This window comes from Anas platyrhynchos, chromosome 28 (assembly GCF_047663525.1).
Source record: "Anas platyrhynchos isolate ZD024472 breed Pekin duck chromosome 28, IASCAAS_PekinDuck_T2T, whole genome shotgun sequence".
NCBI classification, from domain to species: domain Eukaryota; kingdom Metazoa; phylum Chordata; class Aves; order Anseriformes; family Anatidae; genus Anas; species Anas platyrhynchos.
Window position 1 is genome coordinate 6,064,355 of NC_092614.1, and position 27,610 is coordinate 6,091,964.

A 27,610-nucleotide genomic window follows, 5' to 3' on the forward strand; every position below is an offset into this window, starting at 1 on the left:
CTTGGCCAGGAGAGTTGTAGGTAAAGTCAGCATTGCCTGGAGCTGTGAAAATGATGGTCATTCCCATAGGAATTGGCCCTGGGTCTATTGATTTGAGATTCTCCCGTCTAAGCAAAAGACTCAGGGCTGTTGGAACATGGCTTGAGGCAACAAATGAGAGAGGAGGCCAGCAGAAGCTGCTGGGGCAGGGCAGTGCCCTTTGGACTTCCGCGAAGCGATGGCAGCGGCAGGGCTGCTCTGCACGTGTTTGTTGAGGCGGCAGCGTGCGAGCAGCCCCCTGCACCCCCGCCAGGGGCACGCAGTCAGCCAGAGCTGGGGTGGTCCAAGCCCTTCTGCTGGCCACCCGAGTCAGAGGCTCCCTTAAACAACGCTAATAAATCCTTTATTTACCAAAGCCCTATCAAAATGCCCCTAAAACTGTCCCATCTCACCAGATCCCTTCAGCGTGCAGCTTGAGGATCCCAGAGGAGGCTCCTGCAGGAGCAGTGGCCTTGTGGCCAGCAGGAGCTCATGGTGGCCGAGGCTACAAGAGGGCGATGGCCTCCAGGAAGAAGGCTCTGGAGGACCACATCCATCCATGGGGAGAGACAAGGGTGTGAGCATGGCCATCCACAGGGTGCGCAGAGCTCTCCCACCCCTTTAATTTAAGCAAAAATCTTCCAGATTCAGCTAATGCACGAGCATCCGGACTTGGATAAAAAAAATAGTAGTGTGTGAGCAATTACAGGTGGCTCATTTCTTCTCTTAGGAGTGAGTTTCTATATCTGAGTAATCGGTAATGAGAGACACGGGGAAGGCTGGGTACTCAGCAACTTCTTTGCCTCTGTCTGCACTGGCAGACGGGCTTCCCAAGTCTTTCATTCCCTGAACCCATAGATGAAGGTCTGCCCCCGTCACCTCCAGGTGCTGCCCCAGCTCCTGGGGCTCCGGGATTCATGGGGCTGGGCATGGGACAGGGATGGGAGCAGGGATGTCTGTGTGAGCAGGGATGGAGCCTCTGCGTTATGGGGATGTCAGTGGGGACTGTGCCAGCCACCTGCACACTCAGCCTCCTGCCCTACCTTCGTATATCCCGAACCCCATCATTTCTTCCCCAGAACACCGCTTTCAGTGTGCTCCCAGTGTGCTCCTCGTTCCCCTAATTAGCAGCGCTAGCCTAATTACCCCGAGGCTGCCTCCTGGGTGAGGGGCGGCCGAGTCGCTCGGTGCCAGGGGCAGCGGCTCGGGCCCGGGCTCGGCCCCTCTGGCCCCCAGCAGGGGGCGCCGCCGCCCCTCGAGTCCCCGCTGCGGGGAGGCGGCCTCGGGCCCCGCGGCCCCGCCTCACCTGCGGTGGGGCCGCCTCTCCCCCCCCCCCCCCGGCCTCCCCCGGGGCAGCGCGGCGAGAGCCCGGCGGCCTCACAACGCCCCCCCCGGTGCCTCGGCCACCCCTCCCCTCCGCACACCGCCACCATGGCGGAGCAGGAGAGCCTGGAGTTCGGCAAGGCCGACTTCGTGCTGCTGGACACCGTCACCATGCCCGAGTTCATGGCCAACCTCCGCCTGCGGTGAGTGCCGGCAGCGCGCCGCCCCCGCGGGTTGTGCTTCGGGGGGCAGGTGAGGGGTCCTGGCCCCCCCCCCGCCCCTCACACCTGGGTTCTTGGCCGGGGGGCGCGGGGCGGGGGGGGCAGTGCCGGCTTGGGGAGCTGAACCGGCCGCGGAGCCGGGGGGGGGGCTGCGGCTCAGGGGGCTCCGAGCCCGGGCGGGAGGCGTTCAGGAGGGGCTGGGGGGCAGCGGCAGCTCCCGGCGGGGGCTTTCTGCTGCTGCACAGCTCGGGGACACCGGAGGGGAGTAAGGGGGAGCCCCGGGGTTGGGGTCTCCGGCTGCTCCCCCCGTGCCCTCTCCCTTTCCCCCCCGTGCCCCCCTCTCACCCGCCCCCCAGCAGGGACCCGGTGCCCGCCGGCAGGTGCACGGAGCTGCGAGGAGGCAGGCGGCGATACAAGTCACCAAGTCCAAGGTTGCTCTGCTTCCCCAGGAGCTATAAAACTGCTCGTGGTGCGCTCGTCACGTTAACGTTTCGTGATCTTTACGATGCTTTTATTTCCCTCCCGAGCGCGATGGGCTGCGGGCAGGGCTCTGCTTTATTTCTCGCTTCCTCTCTCTCGGTGTCAAGGTCTGAACAAATCCCGGGCAGCGCTGATAGCGAGGACAGCTCGTGGGGACCCACCGTCTGTGGCTGTCTTTCACTTTCCATTATAAAAGATTCATGCCGGCTTTTCCCGATAAACTCTTCTGCCCCTTCTTGTGCAAGGATTTGGCGTTTGCCAAGAGACGCCTTTGGGACAGAACCGTGACTTGGTGGCTGCCGCCCCCAGGTTTGGCCAAGGTGTCTCTGACCTCGGCGAAAGCACCCTGCCTCGCCTGCCACCTGCGTGCCGCGGGGAGCTGCTGACAGCAGGCCGAATTAACGACGTGGCGGGCTGCTGGAAGCACCTCAGGGCAGCCCTGGCAAGTGCCAAGGAAAGGAAGCTGGTGTAAGCCTCCCCAGCTGCTGGGGAAGGGGAGAACCGGGCTCCTTTGGGCTGTTGTGCCGTGGCCTCTGAAATCTGTCACCTCGCAGGTCTGACAGCGCTGCCACAGAGCACTGCAGCCTGTGCAGAACTGTGCGAGGCTGGGGCTGAGATCCCAGCAGTGCCCCACGTAGTAACAAGTGGCAGCCGATGTGCTTGTTGCTCTCCTTCCTCCTGGGTGTTGGATCTTTATTTGGGTGGGGAAGACACTTATATTTAAACAGTAATGAGAATACGTTATGAACAAGTTGAACTTTGAACATAAGGAGATGTCAGATTGAAATAAATGTTGTGGTGCCTCTAAAAGCTTAAATTTGCCTCTTATTTGTGCATGCCATGATGCACTAATTGCGTTACAGAAGGCTTACACACAAAGTCGTTGTAATTAGCAGGAAACTTGCATGTACCAGTTTGTTCTTGGGGTTTTTATTCTTGGGTTAATGTGTAATAGAAATCTAAGAGTGGTATTGGAAGCAGAAGGACTGCTAGATAAATTAAAAATCAACGTAGGAAGTTAGTTCCATTTAGGAATCAAAATATTTAATTTGATTGATTTGACTACCTGCACAGGTAGTCCTTAATTTTGTATGGAGGAAAATGAGAATGAGCTGGTGATTCTAGATCCTTACATTCGGTACGTAGATTTTCCTGTCCCGTTGCATGCTGATCCTGCCGCAGGATTTTGGCTCGATGTTCCTAAAGTATAGAAATTAAATCTGATATACTGTAATGCATTGTTTTAATGCCAGTACCTTTGTCACTGGTACTCAAAAGCAGGTTCTTCCCTGTGACACCAATTTAAACTCCTGCTGCTTTTGCACGAGAACTTGTGAATTGCTGCAGCACGTGGAATCTGCAACTTGCAGGCACAGTTCTGCCCGCACTTCAAGGTTGTCTTTTATCTGTGCAGTGTAGATTCAATAATCTTTTGTTAAAAATAATGTTCATTTTTCTTACCTTGGTACTGTTGCCTCCTGACTTTAGGTTTGTCTGTGCTGAGACATTTGGAAAAATTAGTCTGAATTTATCAAAAGTGTGGCTTTTTAGTAAACTTTCGAAACTCTGCTGAGCCCTGTTTGACACTGTGGTTAGAGTTCTGGCCCTACCTGCTGACCTGCCTGTGCCCCTGGTTTTATCGTCCTTCTCAGGCAGCATCAGCTTCTTTTGTTTACTGCTCTTGGGGTGGTAATTAGCAGTTGCTGATTATATGTTTTAAATTGTGTCAGACCCAAATTGCAGCCAAGATTCAGACCTGCTCAGGTGTTGATGTCACGTTGCCTTTGTCACGCTGTGTAGATGGCATGAGTTGCCTTTGTGCTTGCAGTGCATGGAATAGAATAGGGAAATTGTTGCTTCTCTGTCATTAACTTCATGACTACACTTGGACGGGCTCCACCCTATTCCATAAATCCAGCTTTTTGCCAGAGCTGCTATTTTTGTCCAGGGTCACCGGCTGACCCAAGAGGGGTTGTGCTGGATTTAGTTCCCAAGTGAGCCCAGATGTGGGTGGAATTGAAATCATACCAGTCTCGGTGCATGCAAGGATTTTTCCCCGAGGACATCTCTAGTAGGCAAAAGAGAAATGGTTAAGTTTTCCTTGTCATTACTGTGTAATATTTGAATTTAGTACTGTTGAAATGAGCTGAATTAGTGTGGCTCTCTGCTTTGCTTGTAGAAGTGAGAGGCACCATCGGTAGGTGGGTGGGCTCAAGGAGGATTTATGCTTTGGTTCCCAACCACTGCGCTTTGTGCCCTGTTATTTATAGAGTCGTCTTGTGATTCAGTGAGGATTTCATATTCTTAGCTATTTTTTCATAGCCATGTCTTGCGAACAGTTACTGAACTGGCAGTTTCGTGTGGGCTTTCAAGCAGTCCTTGGGTGTTACACCATAATTGTAAATAAAAGATGCCAGTCCTTGAATTCCTTAGTTCTGAATGGGCTTCTAACCAGTGCGTAGTTGAGATTATTAGTCATCAAAATAATTAAAAAATAATGCAGGAGTATTGGAATAGCCAGTGTGGACTTAGGGAATAACTTTATCTCTTTCTAGAAAACCTCCAAAGCTTTAACAGATACTCGCAACCAGTTAATGAGCAACTATAAAGTCCTATAAATGGCCGTATCTGAGGAGTTTGCACTTCACTAGATACTCAGCATTATTTATGACTGGTTCTTCGTGGGCAGCTGGGAACAAGTTGGCTGCTGTGGTGTTTGGTACCTCAATTTCTGTCAGAGGAGGTGTGGTTCATTGAAAGACCCCTTGAAACAGGGAATCTGGCAACGTCCAGGGTGGCTCGGGGTGCTCGCAGTGACTGTGACTGGCTCATGGCAGGTGGAGAGGGGCAGTGGTCTCGTGGGAGTTTCCAGCAATTTGCAGAAATTGTGGCATAAACAAAACTTGGGATGCAAACTTTTATCACTTGAAGTTTCCGTTCTAGTGTGATGAGAAAAGTGAGGGGTTGCGGAGTTTGTTTCTCTGACTTGAAGATCATCACTTCTGATATGCCTCCTTGTAAGAAAGAGAGCCAGGTTATTTGTCACAAGCATGAAATGTTTTATGTTATACACGTTCTCCTGTATTATCCTGCAAAGCACATTCATTGTGCTGTCCTGTAGAATCAGCATTTACCTCGACAAACAAATCAAAACTCAGAGCTTTAAAAATGGTGTCTAGGACATGAGAAGGGGCAGCTCGATTTCTTGAATGATCTGCTCTGCGATCTCAGCGGTGACTCCAGGAGTGACTCCAGGCTCGCTTCTCTTAGCGGTGACTCCAGGCTCTCTTCTCGTCGCACCTGGGGGAGTGCAGCCAGAGGTGAGCAGACATGAGCTGTGGGACCTGGCTGTGAGGCACAGGATTCAAGGGTCTGTTGTCCTGGAGCCACAGGGCAGCTTTCAGGGTAGTCCTATATCATCTGCATGTGCCAGGGCCGCCTGTTTTCCTGCCTGGTTCACCAGCAGGTGCTCCTTGACTCAGCTGTTACGATCCGAGCAAGCTGCATGTTCTTGTAGGCGTTGTGCAAATCCCCTCCTGGGAACAGAATGGATCTTTGTCATGATTATTAAAGAATTCAAGGATGCATGAAAGGAAGACTGTGAAAGAATGTGGTACGGTATAATGATTGTAAAAAGATTTATTTCCCTCCTTTTAGCTAGTTCCAGCACAAAACCCTATGTGAAATGCTCTACTTGAACCTCAAATAGTTCCTGGTCATCTGAGCTCCCATGTCTGAGGATATGCTGCAAAAAGTGTTTTTTGTAGTTTTTTTGCTTGTATGGTTGTCTTCTTGCACATGTTGTGAATTCTGACCTCCTATAGCAACACTTAATAAAAACACGGTTCTGCGTTTAATTAAAGAAGATGCAGAAGTGTGGGTTTTCTGTTTACAGAACTGTTGCTTACAATGCAAAACCCAGCCTTATCAACATTATCCTAAATTAAGACAGCAGTTTTGAATTCTTATTCATTGCAGATACATTTAAAAGGCAGATAATGCTGGTTATGATTGATATTTTTGGTATTGAAACTGTAAGGAAAACCTGGTCCTGTGAGGATTTGTTTGCTGTGGAGAGGGAAACATACCTGTGACAGTGGCAAGTACAATTATCTCGAAAGTGGTGTTGGTTTGGCCTGTGTATGGCCACATCTGCACACTAAAACATTGTGCAAGGGTATGTGGAAGGGCAGTGGGATTCTTCTTGACTTTATTTGGGTCATTTTTTGTAAAAGAGGCAAGTTCAGTGACTAGCCATGAGTCCCAGTCAGTGATGCATGCCTTGAATGGCTTTAAAAATGAATCCTTTATACCTTCATGTTGAACGTGTCTCACCAGCTCTGTTCTTTGAAAGCAAAGGTAAGGCTGCAGTCCCCTAAAAAAAAAAAAAAAAAACTGTAGCAAAGTTAAACAAGGAATTGAATGAATAAGGAAATGAATGAACAAAGGCTTTGAATGCTGAAGAGAGATGTTTGGATGGATTTTCTTGAGGAAGTTGTGCGCAGGTTATACCTTTTGGGGCTTTCTCCCCAAAAGGCACCTACTTCTTGCATAGTATATAATGGCCTTAAAAGTGATCTGTTTTGGGTTCTGAATGACCCTCATGTGGGAAACTATCAGCCTCTTGGATTTGCATCTCTCTCCCCTTGGATACGAGAAGCTGAAGATGGTGTTGAAAGCATACAGACTTTGTCACTGCTGAGCGAACTAAAAAGGAGCTAGAATGCCACCTTTAGCACTCCGTTTCAGTAGGTGATGTTAAGACTTGTGTGTGTGTGTGTGTGTAAATATGCAGACGTTCACTCACCTCAAGGCTCTGAAAGGCCAAAACCTTAGAATCACAGAATCGTTAAGGTGGGTAAAGACCTCCAAGATCATCTGGTCCAGCCATCACACTACTACCAGTGTCACCCACGTGTCCCCAGGCACCATGTCCAACCTTTCCTTGAACACCCCCAGGGACGGTGACTCCACTGCCTCCCTGGGCAACCTGTTCCAGTGCCTGACTACTCTTTCTGAGGAGAAATGTATCCTAATTTCCAACCTGAAATCCAGGTTCCAAGCCTTGCTCCGTCATTTAGTATCCTCTGCATCTGGAGAGGGGGTTTTGTTCCTTCCATCTGTCCTCAGCAGGTCTGGTGACATGAGCAAGGGACTGGTGTTGACCCAGGCAGTGCTCTGCTACCGTCCTTGGAGGATCGGAGTCTCCATAAACACGTTAAGAACAGTTCTTTCTCAGTGGGGATATTGATCATCCATATCATTTGATTCTTCATCTGCATAGTTCCCTTTCTTACTTATCCTTACTGTAAAGTGTTGGAGTGAGTGGGCACTCTCTGTATTCTACTGACCTTTTGACGTTGTCTTTCCTATTTTTCGAGGGCTGTCTTAAACATTCATATTTTTGGTTGAAGCTGTGGTTGGGGAGATTTGGCTTTGCACTGGGTAGTAAAGTATCTTTAATCCTGGCAGAGAAAATATTACGTGAATGTGTGGTTTCATTTATACTTTTAGTAATGAAATATTCATGTGTAATGAACAAGCTTTCCATGCCTTTAAGCCATTTTAATTTAGTCATTCTAAATGAGATATGAATATTTGAATTGTTTGGGTGGTGTTGAATTAAAAAGCTGCTGGGAAGCCTCCTCTCTGCCACTGCGGCGCTGCTCGGGCATCTGGCAGCGAAGCCGTGCCGGCTTTCCTGGGCCTCCTTAGAATTACTCGGTTTGCAGGGAGCTGTCTTGTGTCAGGATTTGGAATGATCGGAATGAAAATTCCCCTTAGTCTGTCAAAACTTGACTTATGAGCTTGGACATGTTCCAGCTTGATCTTTGCAAATGGGGAGGGCCATCCATCTCACTTAAAAAGCAAATCCGAAGGATGCAAGTAGCAGAAAGGAGCGTCAGGGTGAGCTTTCCGGTGTCCAGAGCGAGGACCAGCCAGCGGACGGCGCCTGTGTGAATGAAGCAGTGTGCAGGGTGCGCAGGGCAGCCTTTGTTTTGCCTCTGTACATGCTTAATTTGTAGAGTTCTTCTGAGCCTTCTGCACGGCTGTTATGAACGCCTTCTGTTCTGGGAGTGAAAAGTTCCAGTAGGCGGTGTGGGTGAGGTATAATAATGAATAATATACGAGGGCAGATTTATGAATGAGATTAGTCCTCCAGATACCTTACACTTTTAAGTTCTTACGCTGGTGATGCTGTGCAGCAGACCTGCTGGTCCTGGCCTGCCAGCTGCCACCGAGCTGTGTTTATGACACTTGCCACAGCACGGGTGACGAAACATGATGGGAGGTAGCGAGCTGGGGAGTGGCTTCAGGTGTGGAGAGAAAGCCCCACAGATCCAGTTGTAAGCAAATTGTTTTGTGTCAGCTGAATAGGGCATGTTCCTTTTTTACATCTCTTTGTGTAAATAGCTGCCAAAAAATTGCTTATAAGAAGTATATCAACAGAAACTCAGCTGCTGATGTAGGATTTCCTCAGCAACCTTTTTTACTTTCATCCTTGCCTCTTCCCTGCAATTATTTCGTAGTCTGATGAAGTAATATTGTTACTAAAGATCATCAGAGTGGGCAGTGTACCTGTTTGTGGTGCTGTAATGTCAAAATAAGTACAGCATTCTACTTCCATATGTTTGAGATGGCATGTGTAGCCTGTGTCATCTTAGCTGAAGTCATTTATTATTGCCTTCTGAATTACACTAGCTAAAGATCTGGCTTTAAGATCTGCCAAGTTTTTACAGCAAGTCTTAGCTAATATTTCCAGCGAGTCTCGTGGTGCCCTTTAGTCAAGAGTCCTTTATATTGACTTCTCTTCAAAATTCTGCTTCTTCTGCTGGTTTCACTGATCTGCTGCTCCACCAACCTCTTGCATTCCTTTCGGGCTGAGCAAGCTTTTAAACTACCTGAGCATTTCCCCTTTAGTCATATTTATTCGAATTCCTTTTATAGTTGTGGATCTTGCTACATACTTGGCAGTTGCATCATCACTCTTGTTTCTCAGTCCCTCAGTCAGGATTGCATCTCACTGTGGAATGAAAGGATTTTGAAGGGGGGGGGGGGATTTTGAATGAAAGGGTTTTGAAGAGGAACAGATGGCTGCACCCAGGTTTGTCTGTGACTGTTAAATAAGGGAGGTGTGCTTCACTTTGTACCAAATACTCGTTTCCAGTTCTCAGAAACAAAGTCACAATTTCTGGAACATGGCTGTTCCTTCAGTGGCTTTTCAGTTAGATCTGATGAGACCTCAATTCACGTTGCTGTGTTCATGTACTGATATTTCTGTCTCTGTTAAACAGACCAGGGAGGGGAAATAAGTTTTTATCGTGAGGCTTCCAAATGTTAAAAGAACACCTTGGAGGTGAGGCTGTTCTGTCTTTGGGAGTAAAAAAAGGGGCATTAGATTTTAAGCTGTTGAGAAGACTTCTTCTGACCTAAACCATTAAGTTGATCCTCTCTCTGTTTGCTAGGAATGAGTTTTTTGAATTCCTTGGATTTATTTCAGCTAGCATTCTCACCTGGTCTGCCTGGGGCCAAACTGCTGAAGGCTGTGACAGGACAGTGAACCAGTTCTGCTTGTACGTAGTCACTTAGATGGATCATAGAATATCCCTTGTTGGAAGGGACCCATAAGGATCCAACTCCTGAGCAGATGCTGTCAGAACCCAGCAGTGAGAAACTGAGTCAGGAAGAAGGGGGATCATGTGAAGATATTTTAAATAAAATAGTTGCTAATGATAAGCCAGGGGACCCATCCTCATTGTCATCAGTGTTCTCGCAGTGTTCCACTTTACAGTCTCATCTGTAGAAGTGTGACCAGTGCCGGGGCATATCCACTCTTACTGCTTTACCTGGTGACAGTGATGGTACTTTCTATTCTGCCCTCTGATTTCAGAGTGTTTTTCTATGCAGACTTTGAATTTTCTCCCTGAACAAAATTGGAATGCTCATGTCTCACCACTGTTGCGTTGTGTCCCATTCACCTGTCTGCCGAAGCATTTTGCACCACGTGGTTCCTGCTTGCTGTGGTGCTGCTGGCCATCCATTCTTGATTTAGAAGTTGGCAGTGGTCTGCCCTGCGGCTGCCATTTGCCTGCTTTGACCTGGCAGACTCGAGGGCTGTGAAACTTCAGCAAGCAGCAAGTGTACGATCCTGTCTGATGGAGAGCATTCTTCCCAGAAAAATGTGTTGTTTGGTGAAAACATAGCATTAAACCAGTTATGTGACCTGTAGACAGCTGCTTATGTGCCCTCATATCATTTCTCATCCTTGGATGCTTCTTGCTGTACTCCAGAGCATCAGTACTCTCACCATCCCTCTGAAAAGCGCTGTGCTGCATGCCCCTTCGTTACTCCTGCTGATTTTCTAGCTGTGTCTCTATAGCCATGGTATCCCCTGGGCCATCCCCAATGCTCCTCTCTCTCACCGTCGGTGCCTTTGTACAGATGTAGCCCTTGCCCAACCGCCCCCCTTGCTGAAGAGGCTGTTGGTGTGTTCTTGGCACTGCTGATGGCTGAGGCGTCCTCCCTGGCCCCATCATTTTAGTCCTGGCCGAGGTCTGCCCACAAGGCTGAGCGTGCTCCTCTGGACAGCAGCGCAGTGGTTCTGCCTGCCCCACCTGATCAACGCCTTCTGCTCAAAGTTCTGGGTTATTTCCTGCATCGGGTCTGAGTCTGGGCTATGTGCACAGCTGGATCTCTTGCCTAGAGTTACCTTCATGCTGATATTGTGCTTGTTTTGCATCTCAGGCCTTGGCAGCCCCCCCTTTCCCGCACATGTTCGTTCAAAGTGCATCCACAGAGATTGTTTTTGCTTCCTGTTTTATCTGCTTCACCTATCTCTGTGCCTTTTTCCTGTTCGACCTCAGAAGCACAGTTTATCTCCTTCCACTGTTTATCAGTTTCTCCCACAGTACCAAATCATTAATAGGCCTGCCTGAAAGCTATCTGACAAGCATATTTGTACTTTTCCCTTGCTCCTTTTGGCAAGGAAGAAGAACCATATAAATTTCAGCAAAGATACTGCCCCCTCCTTAAATGTCTAGTTTATGAAGGCTGCACAAACGTTGTCATGGTAGGAGGTTTGGTATGCTGTAACCACTGATTATCGTGTTGATCTGTTCAAGTAGTTTCCTGGTTCCATATGGGATCTGTGCCCGGGGGAGTTTATGTTCTCTTTGGCTTGGACAGAGCCTTGCCTGGTGCTATCCTGTCTGAAGTTGGTCAGGTAAAGAAGGGTTTACTGAACCATTGTGATCTGTTCCCATTTAAGGTCGTCGTGGCTTCATTTGGGAAGCCTGAAGTCCTTGCTGCATCTTCCTGTGGAACAAAAGTTTTGGAGCGAGCAGGTTTGTGGCAGGACTCTGGCTTGTGCAATGTGATGTGCTCCAAGTCATGAATGTTTAGCTTAGGGTAACTCCATCTCCGAAGCTTAATGTTTTAAGTTTGTACTTCTGTGCTCGTCTCTCCACACATGCAATCTTGTTTATTTAGATCAAGCCAACTACGTGGTCTTTCACTGAAACTTCTGATGTCCTTTGAATGAGTCTTTTGAAGTGAGGCTCCTGATGAAAAGATTCTTAATCTGTGATGCAGAGCAGGCATACATTGCTACCCCTCAGGCGAATTATACTTTGGGGAGCCAGTTGAAACTTTCAGAAAAGATTCCCGTTTAATACCTGTCTTCCACTGTAAGCATCAGACTCATCAGTGCCTTCATCATTGCACTGTTTTATTTATGGTGGCTAGGACAAAGCCACAGTAGGGAAACTGAAGGTGGCTTGAGCAATTCACTGCATCATTCCATCCAGGAAGCAAGACAATTGAGTACAGGGAACGCATATTTTAACAGCTTACTGGGTGGCAGCAAAGGCTGTCTCGCAATGAATAGTGAGGAAGAACAAACTAAAACAACAAAAAATGTGCTTTTCCCTCTGTATGAACAGCACAGCTTTCTTTTGGGAGAGCTCCTCTACAGTATGTTGAGATGGTGAAGTCTGGCAGATCAGTCAGCAAAACTGGTGGCTGTAAAGGCTTTGACATCATGGCTATCAAGAGCACAATGAAGCTTTCATGTGGCTAGGCATCTTTTAGATGTTTACAGTAAAACTTTCTCTTCTATTCATACTGCTAAACTTCAAGTAAATAGATTATTTTGTTTAAAATAATTAATTTTAAAGCAAGTTTCACCTTCAAAGGAAAAACCTGACTACCTTTCTTTGAGGTCTTCTTCCCATGCACTGTTTACAAACTAGATATCCCAGCTGCTTTATAAACTTCTGAGGCTAGAAATAGTATTTTCCTGTTCTCCTTAATAGCTGATGTGTTCCTTCTTGATCCTGGGTGTAAAGAGCAGGGGAACTAATGAAAGAAGACTTGAAGAGCTCTGAGTGTAATTTAAGGCTCTAGAAAAAGCCCAGAACATCAGAGCCTGAGCACTAGGACTCTAAGTGAGCCTTCTCAGAAGATTGTTGCTCCTGCATAATGCAGAGTGTGTATCTCTCTTGTTTGCTTCTCAAAATACTGGAAAGAAGCTATGCTGCTTTTCCTTTTGTTTGCAGGGAGAGAAGTACCCCGGTATTCTTTTAAAGCTGGATGTAAACAGTTCCTTGGAACAGTAGCTATTAAACTTTGTTGAAAAGTGCTTAGCAATGACAAAAAAATGTTATTTCCGAAAGGATTTCTGTAGCACTGAAGGTTTTTTTGCAAATGAAAGTCCAAATTTACCACAAAAATGTCCCTGTAACCTCTTATAATTCAAAACATATTACTTGCTTTTCAAAAGCACAGGCAAATTACCAGGGAGACTTTCTAAAATAAGACTGAGGGTTAGATGTATAACTTTGTGGACAATGCCTCTTGATAATAAAGTGTTTCCTTTTTTGAGTTTCATCTGTGTCGCAGTAAGAAAGTAACGTTGCTTTCTGTGGTTTATGTACTGACCTATTCTAAGTGACGAGAACACTAATGTTTGTGTGTACATGCAGAAATCGGTATATAAAAAGGAGTATATTCATTTCCCTTTTTCCTATTAAATGTAGCGTTTATGTCTCTAGCAAAACAAACAATAGAAATCTTGTCTCTCCCCCCCCCCTTTTTTTTAACTTGTTTTTTGGGCTGTACTGCATCCTGGCTTTCAGGGATGCAGACATTCCTAAGCTAGACATCTCCAGTCTCTGGCAGCTAATTCTCAGAGTCTTTATTAGTTATACTGAGCTTAAACCACTTTGAGGAAAAGCCAAGAAAAAATAGATATGTGTAAATCTTTATAAGCCTGGTGTAAGACTGTGCAAGCCAGACTTGATATGAGTCTGTAGTCAAGTTGGACAATTCTGAAATAATTACAAATTTTTTGCTTAATTTTTCCAATCACTTGATAGAAAACATGTTTTCCATTAAGGGCTTACATTTTTGGAGTGTTACGGGGGGGCTGCTTATTGTCAAAACTGAGTCTTGTTTTTCACTGAAACTGTTCAGCTGCTTCTCTCTCCTTTGGGACCATTGCCCTGCTCAGGGGGCAGCAGTGGGGGGGGCCTGGGGCAGTGCACTTGGTGCCCCACTGGACCTGGACGGCTGCTCTGGAGGTAGGAGCGTGAAAGCCAAGAAGACTTGAGGGTAGATACCCTCTTTTAAAACATGGTTTGTATCATCCCCCATCGTGCAAGGAAGAGTACCGTGTAGTAATGTAAACTTCCATGTTTTAATTTGCTTCAAGAGTGTCTGTCTTTTTTTTCTTTTTTTTTCTTTTCTCTCTGGTTTCCAAATCTTTGACCCTCCCATCTAGGAGCCAAGATGGCATCTGGTGCTCACTGCATGAAGGAACAACTGACATGGCTATCTTCAAGTGGATAGATCTTCCCTCTTTTCAGGACTTCCCTGATGCGATCACACTGTTTTGAGGCTCTGGTGCTGTACTGTAGGCAGTCAGTAGTGTTAGTGGTCGACACAAATTTTTGCATGCCTGAATATGGGAGAAAACTCTAGTCTAGATCTTGGTGTCTTCCTGGGAGTACTTCCTGCAGCTGTTTCATAACTGATAATTCAGCTTCACTGCTGGGAGGATCCTTACTAACATTAGTGACTCGACCTGTGCAGATAGACAGATCAGGATAATTTTGCTTGTTTTATCATATGAACTAGCTGGGAGCTGTAAAAGTAGTTCAGTAATAGCTGTAGTTCAGCTCATTGTAGTTGAGCCAGGGAAGTTATTGAATTGGGTCATAATCTTTTAGATGGTTAAAATCCATCTGATTCAACATTTTAACCCTCTAGTTTCCCTGCATTGTCCTCTTATCTTAAAAAAAAAAAATAAAAATAATAAAATAAAAAAAAATTGACATAAGTCAAATACTGTGAATTTTGGCTTTTTTTTTTTTTTTTTTTTTTTTTAGTGCTTTGGCTAAATTAAAGGGAAAAAGTTTGCTAGGGTTATATTTACTACTGTATACCATTAAGCTGGCATGAACTGCGGGATGGAATAAATTAACAGGTTCTTACAGAAAGGCTGTCTCGGTCAGTAGGTGTATTTGATGCTGTGCTAGGGATGTGGGAAGACTTTGGAGAGTTCAAACATTTAAGGAGCCAGGGCTGTTTTTGTGAAGAAACTTGTGTTAAGTTTCTTGAAGGCTCTTCCATACCTATGCATATCTTTTATGTCAGGTATCTTGCTCCAGTAGTAATTCTCACACCACGGTCAGATCCTCTGTGCAGCACCAAAGCATTTTACCCCTTGAGTGCCAAATTCTTGCTTCTCTTGATGAGCATTATAAGTCTCATAGCCAATCTGGGAAAGCTTGCAGGAAAAACAAACAAACAAAAACACGGCAATCCAACCCACTGACCTCTCATATGTAGAGGTATTGGCATGTCTTAGCCCAAAACAGTTTAAGATAAGCGAGCAGCCTCTGTTTATATTAATGAGGCATTTGATTTAGAAGCTGATAGCACTAATGGCCAGATCCCAAGTAATTTGCTGTGTAACAGTGTGTAGGAAAATTACACAATTGTGCCCACCCATCTGGTCACTCCTTGGTGTTCAAATGGATAGTGGGAGCTTGTAATGCTGTTTTGTTTTGCCATTCTCTGAGTAATAGAGTGCAATAGATATTCTGCAAACTGAAAATTCCTGTTACTGTCGATAGCAATTTCCTTCTAGTTTTGACTTGAGTCTTGGTACTCTCTGTGCACTCCAGTGCTGTGATTGCCAGATAGCCCTCATCTTTTTAATCCAAGGAGGAAAACAAACAAACAAGCAAAAAAAAACCCAACATCCTCTCCCATATCGTTTACAAACCTGTCTTTCAGTAAGGACACTTGCTGCATGGAAGTGGTGAGTGAGCAGCACTGACAAATTCAACCATACAGATTTCGTTTTCTGCTTTCTGTCACTTGAGCCTTTGGGATATGCTGTGGTTGCTTTCAGGCTTCTCTTCACAGCGATGAAAGCTGAAAATGTCCCTTATTAAGAGTGAAGACGGTTGTATTCATTTTACTCTGGGATATATTTTAAGAAAAACAATAGTTATTGTGAGACCCGTGAAATAAATCTCAAGTGGCGGTGCTGAATATTATTTCTATCTGTAATCTGGCCTTGTGTTTATCTCCTTCCTCAGTACTGCTATCAGTACCCCTGGGGTTGTCCAGTTGCTGCATTAACTTGTGCTGCTGCAGAGTTTTTGGACCAGGGATTTTAACTTTGAAGTTGCATCTTTTGCTCAGAGTGGAGGAGCGCAGTAGTTTTGAGTCTTACTGAAAGGTTGTGTGAATGCAGAGAAGGTGTCAGCAATGCAAAGATTTTCTCAAGCCGGTAATGTCAGAAGTTACTTTCCCAGGAACTTCAGTGTGATGCTTTCAGAAGGGATGTCCCTAACACCTGGGTGCTTGGGTCAAGAAAACCAGTTTTGCTGGAAACGAACCTTTGTCTTGTCAAAGATTCTGTTGCTTCTCAGTTCGGAGTCCCAAGCTTTCCAGGATGGGAATAGGTGGTGCAAGGTGACTCTGGAGCTCGCTGGGCTGACAGACAGACAGACAGACATCCTTCCATCCCTCCCCGCTCTGATTGCCACTGCCTGGCTCCCTGCACCCCAGCCTGGCCCATCAGAGAGCTCGTGGAGGGCTGAAATGCTCCTTTCTGAGTATGTTTGTGTTGTGCTTTCTTTCTGGAGCAGTTTTCTTATGTGTCAGTCTTCAAAAATGTTCTCGAGGGCCTTGCTGTTTAGCTAGCACTTGACTCCCGGGAAGCCACAGAAGCATCGCTTGTGTTACCCTGGTGTGAAGTGTTTGCTTTGCTGTTATGTTCTGTAATTATGCGTGCTATTAATCATTTCTGGTGCTTCTGGATCCCACTACAGTTTGTCACTCTTGTTTTTTGGATTTCATGGTTGCAGAGCGTAAGTAGCCATTCTGCATGTGGCTTGGGTTTTTCTTGCTGGATTTCCGTGAAGTTATATCAGAGAGAAGTCAAAATAGCAATAATAAATCACCTTCCTATTAAGTAAATAGCATCTGCTTGTCTCAGTTTGACCTGCTTTCTTACCAAATCCTGACTGCGTGTATTTTGGGCTCTCATGAAATCTTCATTAGATCATACTTTCAAAGATAGTGTATGATATTGTACCTCTTATTCCGTGTACAAAATTGTCTTGTGACCTTAATATTTGCTTTAAAGCTGTCCAGCCGGCAGTTCCCTGACAAATTTGGACAACATCTGTTAACACAGAGGTGGTTTTTTTTTGTTGCTGTTGTTGTGCACTTAGTTCCTTCCTTTATATGCACAGAGATGACTGTGCTAATAGAGCAGTTTGGGATTTTCTCCAGAAATGACTCATTTACCAGGACCCATGTATAGCAAAAATACAGGACATGCCATTACAGTGTGTGGTGTTTAGGCTACTTAGTATTTTGCCCAGTAGCCACTGAACATTAACTGGTAACCTGTATTCATGAGGTTTCTCTCTCTCTTCCTCCATTCTTCCACCTAAACAAAGACAAATGGCCCAAATGAATTTGGAGCGTGGCTCCATTAGTGTTGCTGCTGCTACCCTGCCCTCCCATCTGCCTTGGTTTTATAACTGGGAGTGGAAATTGCCCAAGGTCATCTTCCAGAAAGCAATAACTCGTTATTCCTGCCATTGACTCTTACCTGCTGGCTGGTTTCTGTAGACCTCAGACTCGTCCTGCATGCAGCAGCTTGTGGGAGTACTGGTGGTTAATTAGTGTGTGCCACACCAGTGCTGGTTTTTAATTTCCTAGACAGTCCCTGGGTTATCTCTGTTTCAATGGTAGTTTCGCCGTTGCAAAACCGCAGCTTCAACGAGGACCTGGTTTTGTGTTGGTGGCCTGGCACGCAGCTGCATGGTGCATGAGAGAACTGAGGGCACAATGCTTTTAATCTGGAAGTTGTGCTATGTGGATTCCTCAGAGAGCAAGCAGCTGGTCTGATAACTCACAGGAAACGGTAGCCCGGCTACTAGAATTGAATTCTCTTTTGGGAGCACCATCTACTCAAACATCCCATGGGAAGGTCCAAGTTCCTAATTTCTGGTGCAAAGCTTCCTGCCAGAAAATTCATGACCGATAGCAGTGTTGCACCTGGGTCTTGTGTGGAAGTTGTCAGTACTGGTGTGATAAATGGGAGCATGTAACTGGAATGGAGGAAGCTAAAAGATTTTTAGTTACAGCTTTTTGTCTGCTTGAGGCAGTCTTTCCTATTTTTCCCTCTCCTAGCACCTTGCTGCTGACATCTTTGTCCTCTGGGCTCTCTTGTTGTGCGGTGTTTGGAGCCAGGAGCAGCTGTCTTTGCTGCATGTGCATCTGAGGGTGTTCAAAGAGCTGCCTTTGAGGTTAATTAAAAGGTTAAATGGGAGGCAACCATCGACACTCATGGATTAAGTAAGTAAGGCTAAACAGTAGAGTCTAAATAAAGGTGTGAAGTTTGTATTTCTGGGAAGAAAATAGCCTTTCAGCTTCTGGGGCTTCTATAATTTACAGAATTACCACGAGACATTATGGCTTTTACTTCCTAAAAGGTGATTTTTTATCATTGCCTTTGTGCTCCCTCAGGGCTCCAGCAGCAGGGTGACCCACAGGAGGCCTAAATGGGTCCGTTCCTCTCCGTTTCCACCCTTTCTGTCGAAACGGGTATAACTCGGAGAGGGAAGCAATTTTAGCAGCATGCTGCCTGCTGAGCGTCACAGGACCTGGGCTGGCTGTGTCGTGTGGGGGCCCGTGCTTTTCAGCCCTATTATTGTTATCCCACACGCTCCACCCTGCAAAGCCCCCTCCACTTGGCTCCCTGCGGCTGCCGGTGCGCCAGGCTGTCGGCACGGCCATGCTCGTGTAGCGTGCTGCATGGGCTGACCAGCGCCAGCAATACACCCGGCTGGGGCAGATGTTGCCGAGAAGCAGTGATTAATCAGGGAAAAATTTTAACAGCCTTAAATGGCAGTAAATTTATTTTGGCAGGTGGAGAGAGACTGAGAAGTCTTTGCTGCCATGGAGTGAACTGTTAATCTGAGGAGTTAGAATCAGATTTTATCTACCATAACACTTTCTCGTGCTGTCTCCTGTCTCAAACTTTTACTGCAGCAAGAGCTCCAGTACTGAAAGCTACTTTTTTTTTTTGTATTTCTCCCTAGCTGTTTACCATCCAAGTGGGAATGTGGAACTGACGTTTATTTAGGCCCTTGTTAAATGTTGAAAGAACCAGTGCTTCTTGCTTAAGAGAATGCAGTGCACGTAGTTAAAGATACGAAATAAAATATCCCTCTGAATTGATGTGGTGACAGCTATAGCTTTATCCCTGAGTTTAATTTTTCAAGAAATATGGACTGGCATTGCAAATAACTCAGGATAGATGCTGTAACCTCACTGCAGCAAATGAAGCTGTGCAGGATAAAGTGGTGCATCAGATTGCCAAACTGAATTTCTCAAATGTTCTTGCAGTAATCTTACTGAAGGTGGAAAAGTGACTGGGCTCATCTGAGAGATTTCTTTAGTAGTGTTCTGGATGAAGATTTGAGCTTTTTAAATGTAGTGAGGCAGTAACCCATGATTAAAAGCTTCATGGGAGGTGAGTGATACGGGAGAATTAGTGATAATTTTAGCAATATTTGAGACATGAATTATTTTTGATTCAAAAGCTCCGCATTCTCCACATTTCTGCAGTTCAGTTTTGTTTTGAATGTGAACAGAAATTTAGTTTTGACTTCAGGAGTAGATTACCAGCATTTTGCTTTTCTAATCGCTCGTTGTTGGCCAGCAATTTATTGGTGCATCCATAAATTTAATGGAAGCTTGTTTATTTTACTGAGGCTCTGTTTAGTGCAGAAAGCACTTACCTGAACCTAAACTTTGTGTGCTCTTGAAAACTTTCAGCCTCTCTCTTACTGCAGTGGTTAGGTAGGAGGACGAAAAACGGCTGCTGAATGTTTATGTAATGCTGCTACTGCCTGAGATGCAAGACAAATGCAAGCTGCGCTCTCAGTGACAGCACTGGTTTGAGTCATGGTTGTCCTGTGTTCTTAATTCCTTAACTAGCAGAAATGTTAACATGTATGCTGTTTTCTTACTAAAGCTGTTCTGAAAGGAAAAGTGGTCAGCAGACAGAAATAGACAGCCACCAAAGGCTCTGTGTGTCAGAATAAGTGTTTTCCTTGTACAAAATGATAGTCTGTTGTTTGATCTTTCTGCAAACAGACAAGCTATTAGTCTAGCAGGATGTAATTTCATTTTCCTTAGTAATTTGGTTTCCTTTTGGCTTGTGTATGCTTACGCTCATCAGTTGTACTGTCTTGATGTTGACTGTAAGGTACTTGTTTTGAGTAATTCAAGGGAAGAATATTTGAGCTTTGTGAAAAGATGATTTGTTTTTTATCTGTAGTAAATGCAGGCTATCATGGGAGCTTAAAAATACTAATCATCTAGGCCACATATGATTTTTCAAAGTCACATTTCACAGCCACATATGATAGTTGTCGTTTGTAGTGCAAATAACCATCAGGCAGATGCTTTTACTTAAATATATGTATATAAATAAAGGCATATCACACGTCTGAAACAGCTGAGAGATTGGTATGGATTAAAGAGTTTATTACATTTACTTAATATCTTAAAGCAACTCTTAAGCGCATTGATTTCTCCAGAAAGTCAGAAAGCTTCTGTTAATTTGGATAGAGGCAGTACTATATAAGACATAATCATTTGGCCACAAAGCAATGATTCTAACAAGGAAGCAATTTAAAACTTGCTGTGGTCTCTGATGTGGCAGTAACACTCGAAGTATCAGTGCATAGAGAACTGACAGAGGTGAGGTGTGTTTATTTACTGTATCACAACTGCATTCCCTTCCAGTCACTTTGTTGTTTGTCCTGAGTGCCAACACTCGGGGAAAATCAGAAAGCAATCAGAAAAGCCTTCTGCTTTCGCTGTATCCAAAGTGCTTTGGCTGCAGCTTGCAGCTCCTGTGTGTCTTGCCATTGAAGAAAGACTCCAAGAGGTGCCACTTGACATCGGCACGGAGCGTACTGTGCAGTGTGTGGCCTGGGAGCAATACTGTGTGCCTTCACCCAGGAGGAGCAGGCATCGAACCCATCCTCAAGGATGGGCACGGAGAATCAAGAGGTCCAGTACTGCCTGCTCAGCAGCCGCAGCTGAGCTGGTTTTAAATCCTTTTTCCTGATACTGAAAAGAATTGCTAAGAACCTCCTCAAATTTCCTTTGACCAGCAACTTCATTTTCCTTGACTTTCTTCCCCCCTTTTTTTAATCCTTCCCCTCCCTCCCTCAATGGAGTCAAGGCGGTGTGGAATAACGTGTGTGGAACTGACTGGGTGTTTCTTGTTGCATACAGTTTTCCTCTGCAATGACCTTTAAGCCTTGTATTAGTTGTATTTCCATTTAGGGAATCCTTAAACTATTTGATGTTATTGGGAGGGGGACTTAGATAGAATCAGAATTTTAAACGTTTGTTTGCTAAAGGCAAGTTGCCTTCTTAGTGGCCTCTGGAACGTCACGCAGCAAATCCTGTACGCTGGACAGCTTTCAGACAGGCTCTGGTGCTTGGTGAGAGGGTCCACGGGCAGAGCAGTGACGTGCTGGCACTGCAAGAGGTGGTGGCTCAGGACCTGCGCTCTGCTCATTGCTGTGAGCTGGAGCCAGAAGTGGGAGAAAACGTCTGGCACAGGAAGTTCTGTGTTCTCTGAAGTACACTGCCGGATTTCTCAAGATCCTGGACACATTTTAAGTTTTGGAGAATCTGTGCCTTAGTGCAGTGTCAGGGAAGGTTCTGGAAAGCAGCTCTCCATTGGCTCCTTCTTGACCCCTTCCTTGCACACTCAGATTCTAGGAAAGCAAAGCTTGACTAGAGCTAGATTGTACCAGGAACAGCTAAGACTTCTGACTGCGTTCATGAATGCATCTTGAAGTTTCGCATTAGCGTCTAATCCTGTTTTGGAATCTTACTTCCTTTTTCTGCTTTTAACTCATGTTATGATTTGTATGAACTCTTCAGATGTTGTTTTACTACTGTGTTCAATGTAAGCTTTGGTTTCCTCTGAGTACGGCAGCATTTGTGCTCATGTTGCTGGACAGGGCTCACAGGAAGACCTCGGGTTCAGCCCTCATGGGCACAGCATATGAAGAGGCTCGTCTCACTGAGGTGGCCTGGGAAGAACAGCAAGAGAGGTTGTGGAGAACCAGCTGGCACCGAGACCCCACTGCTGTAAAAAATAAGAACAGCCCTGCGTTCTCATCTTGATACCTTTGTGAAAGTTTCACCCAACTTCTCAGCCCTAAGACAATGTCAGCGTTGGAGGAATTAACTTGCTGAAAGGATTTATCCCCATCTGAAGTTCTAATGTTCCTTTGTGAGGCTGTACCAGCTGTATTCTTGGCAAAGGTCAGATTAGCAGTATATGGGCAAAATGCTTGCCATATACTTGCTACAGGTTTATCGGGCACTGCAGGGATGAACCAAGCCTTGGGTGTACTGGCTGTGGGGCTGATTTCCAAAGTTATGCCGGCTGTACTGAAAGTGCAGGCCTGGCTCCAGCTTATGTTGCTGTGCAGAAAGGTAGGGGTCTTTATAAGATGGAGGGTTTCTTGGTCCACGGGTACTGGAGCTATTTCACAGCTGTTTTTATTGTATTCATTTCCTACAGATCTGCACAGGATGCTTGTTCTTTTAATGTCCTACTTTTTATTATGATTATAGATCAAGTGCCAGCTGTGAAGAAGGCAGTGTCTGTAATTGCAGTTCTGCCTGGGAGCGCCTGGCAGCATCTGTCTTTCTATAATGTCAGACTTTTTTCTTTGAAACAGACTTTTGTTTGGATGCCTCACTGAATAATCTGTCAATAGTTGAAATAATACCTTGATCCCACAGTAAGCAGCGCTGCCAAAAATCCTGCTTGCTTGTCTGGCTGGTTCCATGGTCACAGCTAATAAACTGTCTTTGCTCGCGTTGCAGCTCGTTTTGCTCCTGAATCGCCCTTGCTGCTGTAGATCTGCATGTGCTGGCTGCACTTGGCCGGTGACCGGTTAATGGCATGTATACAAACAACTGCTTGCTCGGCTGTTTTGAGCCCAAGTCTGTCTGCGTGGGTTATCTCATTCCTCTGACCCTGCCTGTGAACTTGCTGGGGGGTTTTAATGATGGGAGTACTAATGAAGACCACCTGCCTGACTTGTGGCTGACCAGGGCTGAAAATCAAAGCCTAGCTGGACTTCTGTCTCTATTGCTTGTAGTAGTGCTGTAAAGATGGTTGTATCTAGCTTTTTTGTTTCCCTTGTCCTTTTTTATTAGGGATGGATACAATGGGAGGGAGGAAGGAAGGGAGAGGAACAGGAGGGGACCATGAAGCAGTAAGAAAGGTGCTGTTGTAAATGAGCAGAGGCTAATAAAGGCTTGCCATCTACTAATATAGGCTACTAGATTGATAGGCTACTACATTGATTTAATGTGTTCTTTAATCTATTTAGGTATTTTGCCAGTCCTTTCAGTTTGTGTGAGAGGAACTGATGCCGTGCAAAATTTTTATTATTTCTCTGGGTCAGAGAAATGGTTGCAGAAATTTTTCAAACAGCAGTGTGCTTGTGCAACTAAGTGTTATTTTTGAGCAAACAATGAAGATAAGTCTCAATAGTTGCAGGAGTATTGAAGTAATTGTCATCCAACAAGCTGTACTTTAAAAATGGGCACCACTGCTTGGCTGATGTGGTGATACAGCTTAGCAGCTTTCACAGTACTACCTTCAGATACCTTTGCTTTGTTATACACTGTTTACAGGTGATTAGTGTGTGGTGAAAACATCACATGTGCCCTTTGTGTGATAATTACATGTTTATGAAGGTGTCAGTGCTGTGGTGAAACAGAGGTGCTGCAAGAGCTGGTGTTTAAACAACCAGTTGCACACTTCAGTGTAGCTTTTAAACATACCGTATTGGTGTGTGCTGTGTGTTGGTTTGTATGTTAGCAGTTGTGCAGTGCTGTGTGAAGCCTATCATAGTTGTGATTGTGATTACCTTCCAGAGGTTTCCCTTAACAAAACGAAAGGACCACCTGTTTGTGAGCCTTTGAAAGAAATCCCAACTTCACGGAAGTCTCCCTTGTTTGTAGAGGTAGTGTTTAATGTTGTGTGTACATTTCTCATGAATCACAGAATGTCCAAGTTGGAAGGGAACTACAAGGATCAAAGGTGAGACTCCCCCTGAAGCCCTGCATTCAGCTCTGGGCCCCCAGCACCAGCAAGACACAGAACTGTTGGAGAGGGTCCAGAGGAGGCTGTGAGGATGCTTGGAGGCTTGAGCAGATCCGCTGTGGGGCCAGGCTGAGAGCTGGGGGGGTTTGGCATGGGGAAGGGAAGTCCCTGGGGAGAGCTTCCAGGGGCCTGTCAAGGCCTGAAGGGAGCTGCAGGAAAGCTGGGGAGGGACTCTTTGTTGGGGTGCAGTGACAGGACAAAGGGGGAATAGCTTTAAACTGAAAAAGGGGAGGTTGAGATGAGATATTAGGGAGAAACTCTTCACTCTGAGGGCAGTGAGGCCCTGGCCCAGGCTGCCCAGAGGAGCTGCGGGTGCCCCAGCCCTGGGGGTGCTCAAGACCAGGCTGGATGGGGCTCGGGGCAGGGGGCTCTGCCCATGGCAGGTGGAGGCACTGGATGGGCTTTAAGGTCCCTTCCACCCCAAAGCACGCAGTGATTCTATGATGATATATGTTTACTAGAAACTGAAATGGTGCCTTGTGTTGTCAGTAAAGAGACCCCAGGCTGCTCTGGTGGTGAGGAGCCTTGCTGGTGCTTCCCTCACAGCAGCCAGCTGCTGCCCATTGCTGCCACGCTCCCGTGGGAGGTGAATTCCTGCATCTACACTGCTCACACTGTCCTGGAGCCAGTGCTGTTAGGCGCTCTTCATTCACCAGGTTTCCAGTGATACTGCAGCTGGTGAAATTTTTGGGCTTGATATATCTGACTGTATGCGACTGGGTGAAGCCGTGTGGCAGCATGCCGGTTAACCCAGAGGTGGTGCTGGCAGACTGGAAGTGCTCCTTACACTTTTTGGCAAGCTGGCACTGTCCTGCAGGCTATTCAGAAGTTAAAAAATGTAACCTGGCTTAAATTACGGTGCCCAGTGCAGGCAGCCATGGTGTGGGCTCAGCTGGCTGTATTGATCTGTTAGAGAGCTCTCGAGTGTGTATTTGCAAAGACCCACGGAAAAGGATCCCTGTCCCAGACTCACAGTACCTCTGCATGCCAGGAGCTAGGGTGGGCCCTGCGCTTGTGGGCTCTTCGGTGCTGGCCAGCTGGCCTGCAGAGCAGGCATCTTCCCGGAGTGCACGAAGATGCTGAAGATGTTGCAGAAGTTGCCTTTCTGTAACAGCAAGGTTCATAACATCTGTGAGGGTACAAATCGGGGAGGAAATTCTCCTGCTGAAGATGCCTGGATCACCTCATGGGTGGAATGCTGTTCCACAAAATGCTGAGCCCTTCATTTACAGATGAATAATGTGCTGTAAATTGCAAGGTCATGGATCAGAGGCAGGGGAGAGTTAGAGGATGCTGCATGATACCAGCCAGCAGTTCAGTGAGCTTCTAGAAGACACGCAGGAGGCTCAGGGATGCCATGGGAGGAAGAAGGTATAGTCAGTAAAAGCAAAGAAATGTTAGTAGGACTCCACAAAATGTTATCAGGCTTTTGTTTTAAATATTATAAGCAGTTTTGTCTCTCTCTATTTAAATTAAATACATTAGAGGAAATAGATATGGTTATTGTGATAAAGAATTGCCATATTGTGATAAAGAATTGACTTGTGGAACGACAGTAAATACTTTGACTTTTTAAACTTAAAAGTAAAAACAACTCTACAAACCTGAGGTGATGGAGTTGCACTTCGGTCTCCTTTCCCTCCTGTCTTTCTCCTCTCCCCTCTTCTTTCCACCCTGACCCAAAGCAAGAAAGAGAAAGAATTTGATGAATAATGCTGGTAAAGCAGCTCTAACTGGCAGAGGGGAAACCATCAGCTGTCATTGCTGAACATCTGTGCAGGTTTTTTTGCTTTATTTTAATGTATCAATCCTCTCTCTGTTTTAGGGCTTCCGCTTAGTGCATGTGGAGGCCACGCAGGGATCTCATACTGGCACATGTCTTTGGCTCATGGGGTACCTATTGTTCTCGAGAATTACATGAGACCCAGCCCAGATGTGATATTTCCAGGGTGAACTGCCACTTCAAATGGCTTTGAACCATCTTGGATCTCTGGTCTGTCCTGCTTGAGGTCACATCAACAGATTTGAACTATGGAAAGGATTTTTCTTGTATCAGGTTACTGAAGATTTTAGGAGGGTTTTTGCCTGCTCTGAGCACGGCTTTTTTGCCTGATCCATTGGTGTTTTCACTGCTGAGCTGGAACTCCTTTAGACTTGGACAGAAATTTCACTACACAAGCAAGTATCTTCAAAAGATAAAGCTAGCTAGCATGAGAGAGAAGTAGAAGATGTTAATTACCTGTTTTTTTATCTAATGTAGCATGGGACTTTGAGAGAAGTGAAGATATGGTGTTAACAACCAACCTTATTTCTTGGTGATTGCTTATCAGCATTAATAACCTGTGCACTTTAGCAGCAACTTATCAAAGCTTCTGATTTTTGTATATGTAGGACTGTTTCCTTCTTCTGATTTTTGTCTATGTAGGACTATTTCCTTAACTGCTAATGACAGTCTGGACTCCAGTTAAAAGGCCAAAGAAGGGGTGCTCAAGATGAGTATAGATATGAGGTGTCAAATTCCTTTGTTCTCTTACTCAAAGGACAAAGATGTGAACAGGAAATAACTAAGCATTATTCCTTTTCCTGTAAGTCTCTCTTAAATATATTCATGAGGAAAAGAGCCATTTCATAAATGCATTCCACTGTCCTTTTGACAAAACCAGGATTTGTAATAATTTTGTTGGCACTGCATGAAAGTGCTGTGAACGAAACGCTTGAACCCTGTCTTTATCTGTAAGTCCATCAAACCATTTCAGCGTATCCAAAAGCTAGAGTTGTGTTTTCTTACTTAGTTTTATAAATGCTTATTTTATCAATAGATTTGGTTAGAAGCCAGCCAGAGGCGTCTGTGCAATATGTGCTAGGAGGAGCCTCATGTAAACGTTAACCTTAGCAGTTTATATATACATTTAACAACCATAAAAATGCTGTACTTGGGGTGTGTGTGTGTGTTCATGCATACACGTACACCATTGTAGCACAGACTGTTGCATCATAGTATAGCAAACATTCAAAACGAAAGTTGCAAATGTTGTGGGATTAAATTTTTTATTTAATAAACGTGGAGAGCAGTGCTATGCTTGAGATAGATCCAAACAGAATTTAGTTAGATAACAAAAGGCCACTTTGGGGTGAGGATTTCATCCTTGCTTCTATTTCCCATCAGATAGGTATGCAATTCATATGGATTTTGCAGAACTGAAGTCATGTCTGTGTACTGATGTATATTGGTTGGCAGTAATTGTCTTCAACTATGGAGAGCTAGTAGACATCTTAAACATGCGGGTTGCTAAAGCTTTCCAAGTAACAAAACTGTGAAGCTCGAGATGCTCCATTGCTTTCATAAATCCTTGGTAAACTGGCAGTGGATCTATTTCCCCTGCTTGTTATTGCCTGCTGGAAAATGATTACTAAGTGGGAGTTGATAAACGAACATTTCTGAGTTTCTAACTATTACTAATTTGGTAAGATCTATATTATTCCAAAAGTACAAGTGAGATTGAGATATCCCTGTGGCAGAAGAGACAATGAGGTGAATGTAGTAAAGATAATCTCTAAATCTTGAATTTAACAGATGTAGAAAAATAACATATGAAAGAATTTATCCATCCATCCAATAGATGAAGATTTTATATATATATATATATATATATATATATATATGTATGTATGTATTTAAAGGTTTAAAGTGTTTGACAGTTTGTGATGGCGAGAGAAATGAAGGCTCTTGACTCAGTGTGTTTCTTTGTGCTTTATTGCAGTATGTTGCTGTTCTGCAAGGGCTTAGAAGCTGATCACTCAAAGGAAGAAAAGAAAA

At 45.2% G+C, this 27,610-nt stretch overlaps 1 protein-coding gene across 4 annotated transcripts in view; it reads left to right on the top strand.

Moving 5' to 3' along the window:
• Window positions 1-1,358: 1,358 nt before the first annotated feature.
• The window catches only part of MYO1D (myosin ID), a 156,922-nt gene continuing 130,670 nt past the window's right edge, over window positions 1,359-27,610 (top strand). For 2 of the 4 annotated variants that reach the window (XM_027445220.3, XM_027445219.3), the window contains exon 1: window positions 1,359-1,544. In XM_027445220.3, the coding sequence (XP_027301021.3) occupies window positions 1,450-1,544 (95 nt within the window). In that variant the 5' untranslated portion in view covers window positions 1,359-1,449. Of the gene's footprint in view, window positions 1,545-7,903; window positions 8,021-27,610 lie in introns of those variants that run through there. The other 2 variants (XM_038168685.2, XM_072029076.1) reach the window with 2 other exon arrangements.